At 68.4% G+C, this 6,869-nt stretch overlaps 1 protein-coding gene across 1 annotated transcript; it reads left to right on the top strand.

Annotated features, from left to right (window-relative positions):
• Nucleotides 1-2,548: 2,548 nt before the first annotated feature.
• AJM1 (apical junction component 1 homolog) lies at nt 2,549-6,633 on the top strand. Its single transcript, XM_075170182.1, has one exon. The coding sequence runs from the start codon at nt 2,549-2,551 to the stop codon at nt 5,792-5,794; it is 3,246 nt and encodes a 1,081-aa protein (XP_075026283.1). The 3' UTR covers nt 5,795-6,633.
• Nucleotides 6,634-6,869: the final 236 nt, after the last annotated feature.

Below are 6,869 nucleotides of genomic sequence, written 5' to 3'. Positions count from 1 at the left end.
CTCGATGGGCAGAGGATGCCCACGGCTTTGCGGGCTCTCTGCTCTCCCTGTGGTGCCACAAAGTCCCGGCTCCCCCTGGCCCCGCGCAGCGCTGCCGCCCCAGCAGCCCCCCCACGCACCCACGCTGTCCTCGCAGAGGAGGAATAATTCGGAGAAACCATGGCAACCCCGGGCAGCGCTGGGGATGCCAGCACCGCGCTGTCCCCAGGTCCCCTCGCTGCCACAGCCTCACATGGCTCTGTGGGCGGCGGGGGGCTGGCAGGGTGGGTGGGGGGACATGCCCACGTCCCCAGGGCACAGGTATGCGCACAGTGGCCTCGCTGGGCTACAGTTTGGTTTGGTTCAGCAGGGCTGCAGTTGCAGGGGGTCTCTCAGGGTGCTCGATGTCCCCCCGAGGTGCCCCATGGTCCCAGCAGCTGCCCCCCCGCCATGGCTGGGGGTTTCCCGGGACCCTCACGTGCCTCTTTTATTTTGCAGCGCTGGGATGGAGCCGTGGAGGGGCCCTCGGCCAGCTCAGCCCACCCACCCCGTCCCTCCTGCCGCCGGACCAGGTAGGACCCTGGGCCATGGTTCCCTGCCTGCCAGCCGCCCCGATGCCACTGGGATGGGCTTCCCAACGCCACTGTCAGCATCACCGTGGCGTGGGGTGCTGCCCTCCTGGATCCGGCCCAGCTCCCAAGCATTGTAATGCAGCGGGGCCGATGCTGAGCCACCGCTATGGGTGCGAACCTGCCCCCCCACCCCGGAGGGATCCCCATCTCCTCCTGGCATCAAGCTCTCCCTGGCCACTGGGCTCCACAGCCCCCCCGGGGACAGACACCCCCCAACCTTCCAGTTTAACTGGCACCCGTCCCTCCCAGCTTCGGGGCGAGCCAGGGCTTTATCCAGGTAGCTTGGGGGAACCCAAGACCCCCCCTCCCCATCTCTGCGTAATCAATACTGTTTCTTGCCAAATAAAGTCTGTTCCTTTTCTCCCAGCAACACATTCCCTGTGGTCCTCTGCTGCTCTTTAAAGCCAAGTGCCTTTTGCTGGCCTTTGCTGTGCCCCTGTAGTGTTTTATGGAGCAGCCAGCACCCACCTGCGCTCCCGGGCCCCTTGGCCAGGTGGCCAAAAAACCAAACCCTCAGAGGATGTGATGAGCGTTAAAGGCGGCTGGGTATCCCCGCCGTGGGCAAAGCTGCTTTTACGTCCACTCGGTGCCGCTGGCAGCCGGCAGCCGGCTCTCAGCGGGCTGCCAGTGAAGATCAGTGCCACAACCCACCAGGTCCTGCGGGCAAACCGCCTCGTCTGCTCCCCCGGTCGCTCTGGGGGGCTCATGCTGATGTCCCCCCTTGTCACACAGCTGTGTCACGCGTATGGCCAGGGAGCCGTGCGGTCGGGGGGTCTGCCATGCCCAGTCACCTATGTGGCATCACCCCGGAGCGGGTGGGATGCACAGCTCTGGTGCACAGTGGGTGCCAGCCCCCATGTCCCATGGGAGCTGCAGCCGCCATCCCGCCTGCTCTCCAGCCTGTGGCCCAGGCAGCAGATGTGTCCCGGCTGCAGGACGCGGGAGAGGACAAAGGCGGTGGGTGCTGAGGCAGCACAGCCCCTCCGGCGCGGGGTTATTGCGGAGGGACCCCAGGTCTGGTCCGCTCGGAGCCACGGGAAGCAATGGAGGAGCCGCTGCTGTCACGTGGGGGTGGGGCACTGGCCACGGCACCCCTCCACCAGCCCCCGGGGCCGCCCGTGCCAGTCCAGAGGAGACCCAGGGAGCGAAGTGGCTGCAAGCAGCCAGGACGGTTGCCACCCTGCAGAGGTGTTCATGGGCCACAGTGGGTGCAGCCACCGTGGGGAGGGGGTATGGCTCCTGCCCCCCTGGAGCCCCAGAGCTGTGCAGACTTCCCAGCTGCCATGGTGGGTGCTCATGGGACCCATCCCTGGGTGATGTTCCTGCCCGCGCTGCCTGCAATGCTGGCACTGGGTGCAGCGTGTGCTGGGACGTGGGCAAGCATGGCCCCAGGGGACCCCACAGCCATTCGGATGCTCCCAGCGGGGGGCCAGGCACGCATTCCCCTTCCGCTATGGAAAACCCTGGTGTTGAGTCTCCCCAGCCCCGTTCAGAGCTACCATTTCCTGTGATGCTGCAAGAGGGTCCCCATGTCCTGCACCCCAGGAACGGGGCGCAGCAGTCGGTGGCCTCGTCTCCCCACGGTGAGCTGGCACCCCTCCCTGGCAGCCCCGCGGCGCCTGGTGCACCTACAGGTGCCCTGCCATCCGCTCCTTTCTTCGCACCCCGGATTTGGAGCCTTTTTCCAGCTTCTTCCCCCAGCCGGGACCCGACTATTAGCAGCAGCAGTGGAGGCTGGGACACCCCTGAATCCCTGTTTCTGAAGAGGTGGCCAAAATCCCCCCCAAGCCGGGAGCTGTGGGGATTTATCCAGCGCCGCCGCGGCTCCCCGAGGTCCCCGCCAGGATTCAGGCACCTCCTCTGTTCTCTTGCAGGGCCGGCTGCCTTCCTCTGAGGCCGTCTGAAGGGGAGCTGGTGGGAGAAGAGTTGCTTTTAAGATGACACGAACGGACCCACCTGACATCCTGGTGTCTACGGTGTACCAAGACATAAAGGTGGCCACCGCAGCCCCCGGGGATTCGATCGTCTGCCAGCCCCTGGCACGATGTGACGCCTCCATGTCCTCGTCCCTGCCCCGCGAGCCGCAGCCCTTCAACAAGCGCCACTGCAGGAGCTTCGACTTCCTCGAGTCGCTGGACGAGCAGCTGGGCACCCCCCCGGCCATGGAGCGCCCCTGCCCGCGCCCCAGCACCCCCGAGCCTGCGCTGGGGCCGCCGGGCAGACGGGTGCCGCCGAAGCCGGACCCTTACGCCGGCAGAGCCCCTCCACCGAGGAGTGAGCCGAAGCGACGTGCCCGCTCAAAGAGCGCGCCGCGGGTGAAGTCCACCTTCACCCCAGTGCCCATCGCCGTCTCGGCATCGCCGCCGCCAGCCCGGCGCGGGCGGGAGGTGCTGCGGGTGGCGCGGGAGCCCTCCCGCCCCGAGCCCTCGCCACGCCGCGAGAACCAGGTTCCCCTGCGGGCGCTGGCTAACGAGGTGCACCCCATCAAGCTGCAGCCACAGCGCAGCAGTGTCAGCCGCATCTCCCCGCTCTGCCTGGGCAGCAACTGCTTCGAGGAGGGGCCGGGCGCCAAGGTGGGCGCCAGCCCCCATGTCAAGTGCCGGGTGGACATCAAGCCGGACGAGGCGGTGCTGGTGCACGCAGCGCGCAGCCTGCGGGCAGCCCAGAACCGGCAGGAACCACCGCGCTGGCCCCGCGCGCCTGGGGCTGCCCGCAGCCTGGTGGTGCCGGGGAGCAGGCAGGCGTCTGCATCCCGCACGCCCACCCCCAGCGACTCCTACAGCGGGGACCCCCCGCTCTTGCCCTACCCCGGCGAGTACTACGAGGCGGACCCCCGGGCGCTGGCGTACCAGACGGTGCCAGTGCCGGTCTCACGGGAGTTCAGGGAGTACCCCGAGAGGGGCTGCATGACCTTCTCGGCCCCTGGCGTCCCCGCCAAGCTATTCTACGCGGAGGAGCCGGCGCGGTGCCCCAGCCCCGCCGTGCCCCTCCGCAGCTCCGGCTACGCCAGCTACCCCTACCCCAGCCGCCACGGCATCCCCCAGCACTTTTACACCGAGGACCCGGCCAAACCCGCTGTCCACACAGTGCCACCCCGGACGTTGTACGTGGAGGAGGCGCGGGGCTACCCAGTGCAGGAGGCGCCCGCCCGCGCCTTCTACGGGGATGAGCCCCGCTTTTACGCCCCCCGCGGCACCCCTGTCAAAACCCTCTACACTGAGGATGCCCGGACATACCCAGCCCTCGGCTCCTCTGCCCGCGTCTTCTACACCGAGGATTACGGGAAGTACCGGGAGCGGGAGGTGCTGTCGCGGACGTGCCCCCCGCCCCGCAGCACCCAGCCCTTGCACTTCGGCGACTGGTACTGCCCCGAGCGGGGCGCGCTGCCCTACCAGACCTTGCAGGTATCACGCTTCGCCCCGCAGCCGGCCGGGCGCGAGGCCATGCTCTCCTCCTGGCACGCCAGCTACGGTGTAAACCCCCCGCGGCTGGGCCGGGAGAGCCAGCACTACTCCAAATCCTGGGATAACATCCTGGCGCCAGCGGCGCGCAGGGAGGAGGTCCTGCAGCGCGGGCGCAGCTACGAGAACCTGCTCGCCCAGGAGCAGCACCGTGCCTTATCCCCCGAGGAGCGCCGGCAGCCGGTGGTCATCAACCTGTCGAGCTCGCCCAAGCGCTACGCCGCCCTGTCCCTCTCGGAGAGCTCCATCCTCGAGAGGGTGCACGCTGACGGTGGCCGCGGCCCCCCGGGCCGCTCCTGGTACGTCACGCCGGAGATCACCATCACCGACAACGACATCCGCGCCGACGGGCTGGGCAGGAGCGAGAGGCGCTCGGCCAGCTGGGACGTGCTGGACGCAGGGCGGGAGCGCGGTCCCTACGCTGTGCCCTGCGCCCCGCAGCCCGTCCCCAGGGAGAGCGGCTCGGGGCGCCAGCGCAGCCTGGAGCAGCTGGATGAGCTCATCACCGACCTCGTCATTGACTACAAGCCGGCACCAGGCCACCGCGCCGGGGACAGGGACAGCATCGCCGAGCAGCTCAAGCAGCTCCTGAGCAGCAGCAGCGCCCCGGGGCCCCCCCGGCGGGGCGAGGGCAGGAGGGTTCCCCCTGGCGTGCCCGAAGGACCCCGACCCACAAAGGAGCAGCCGGGTCCCAGCTCCCGTGCCAGTGCCCCGCGCCCCCCGCCCGCCCCGCTGTCCGTCGGCCCCTTCGAGAAGTCGCCAGAGAACTGCTCGCCCGACCTGAGCGCGGAGGAGGACGACATGATGATGTGCTCCAACGCCAAGTGCCGGCGGACGGAGACCATGTTCAACGCCTGCCTCTACTTCAAGTCGTGCCACAGCTGCTACACCTACTACTGCTCCCGGCACTGCCGCCGCGAGGACTGGGACACGCACAAGGAGAGCTGCGTCTACGGGCGCGTGGGCAGCGTCTGCCGCCACGTCCTGCAGTTCTGCCGGGAGAACGCCGAGGTGCACAAGGCCTTCTCGCGCATTGCCAAGGTGGGCTACCTCTCTCGTGGCCGCGGCGTCCTCTTCCTGGGCTTCCCCAACGCCGGCTCGGCCGAGAACTTCCTCCAGTTTGGGCTGGAGAGCCTTCTGATGTCCCCCACCTACCTGTCCCTGCGGGAGCTGGAGAGCTACTCGGACAACCTGGGGGAGTACGCCCGAGAGCTGCGGGAGACGGGCAACCAGTATGACCCTGACGAATGTTTCCTCCTGAATGTAACCGTGGCCGTCACCCAAAAAGTGCCGGAGAGGCCGTCGCCAAAGATGCAGGTGCCGACGGTCAGGAAATACGCCAAGGTGGCCTTAGCCTCCTCCAGCCCCGAGAAGAAGATCCTGAAGAAGGAGCGGGACATGGAGACGTTGATCCTGACACCCCCGCCCGGCACAGCGGACATCGACAAGGAGGGGGAGGAAGGCCGCAAGGCACGGGAGGTCTGCTTCATCAACATCCAGCGGGAGCTGCGCATCCGTGGCGTCTTCCTGCGGCACGAGTTCCCTGCTGTCTATGAGCAGCTCTGCGACTTCGTGGAGAGCAACAAGCGCTTCACCCCTACCACCATCTACCCCATCGACAAAAGGACAGGCAAACAGTTCATGTGCATGATCATGGCAGCCTCCGAGCCCCGCACCCTCGACTGGGTGGCCAGCCCCAACCTCCTGGACGACATCATGTGAACGTGGGGTGGGGACCCCCCCGGCACCCCGGGGTCACCCCCCTTTGTAGATAGGTGTTGCCCCGTCGGCGCAGTGGGATGGGCACCCCCTCTTGGATGCGGCACCGAAGGGAGGAGGCTGCGATGGGCTGCAGGCAGCCGGTGTTGGCTGGGGGGGGGCTGCAGCCAAAAGCAGCCAAAGCATTTGGCTGCGATGGGCTGGGGGAGGCCGTGGGGTGACAGGAGCATGGGCCGAGGTGAGCCGTGGGGCACAGGTCCCAGCCAGCGTCCTGGCAAGACCCTGCAGAGCCCTCTCGGGGTGAGCAGTGCTTGGCCAGGGTGGGGGGTACCCCAGGCACCCCCCGGCCTCTGCCCACCGGACAGCCCAGCTGCCTGCACGCCCAGACCCCCCCATGCCTGCCCACGCACCCTGCCTGCGCCCGGGGCCCTGCCCAGCCCTCCCGGGCCGTGCCCCCCAGCACCCAGGGTCCCGGGGAGCACCGCGGCGCTGCTGAGGCTGTACCAAGTCCGCGGGTGCTGCTGGCAGCCCTACGGGGTCTGCAGCAGTGGCCCTATACGGTTGGCGGGTGGGAGCTGGGTTGCACAAGGTCTCTGTTCCTATAGCGTCTCTGTGTCCTGAGCATGTTACTCCATGATCTTGAGGTGCAGCGGGGACCCTGTAAGGGTGTCTATAAGGCACCCTTGGGTGCCCCCCGGGATCCCATAAAGTCTCTGGGTACAGGGTACGGTCCCTGCACGTCGGGCAGGGGCTGGGGGGGGGTCCCAGGATGTTGATACGGGTGCAGGGCCATGCCCAGTGCTGGGTGCCGAGCCAAGCCCGCCCCGGGGGAGGGTGGTGGGCAGCCACGGTGCCACCGGGGAGCTCGGCCATGTTTCCACGGGCTCGGGGTGAAGCATCCGCACGGGGCTGGCACGGCGCGGCGGGGGGCAGGCGTGGGGGGGTCTAACCGTGGCAGAGGGGCAGCGGGGGGACCCGCCCGGCCGGCGGTGAGGGGTGCTGCGCGCCAGGGAGTGATCGCGGCGGGGCCGTGGCTTTGGGGCCGCCCGATGGGGTGTCAGGGAAGGGGGGGGGCAGA

This window comes from Calonectris borealis, chromosome 21 (genome assembly GCF_964195595.1).
Source record: "Calonectris borealis chromosome 21, bCalBor7.hap1.2, whole genome shotgun sequence".
Classification (NCBI taxonomy): Eukaryota; Metazoa; Chordata; class Aves; order Procellariiformes; family Procellariidae; genus Calonectris; species Calonectris borealis.
Note: the sequence above shows the minus strand (reverse complement) of the source record. Positions and strands in the feature narration are given on the sequence as shown.

Coding starts and splice junctions, on each gene's coding strand:
- AJM1 (XM_075170182.1), top strand. CDS start 2,549: ATGACACGAACGGACCCACCTGACATCCTGGTGTCTACGGTGTACCAA.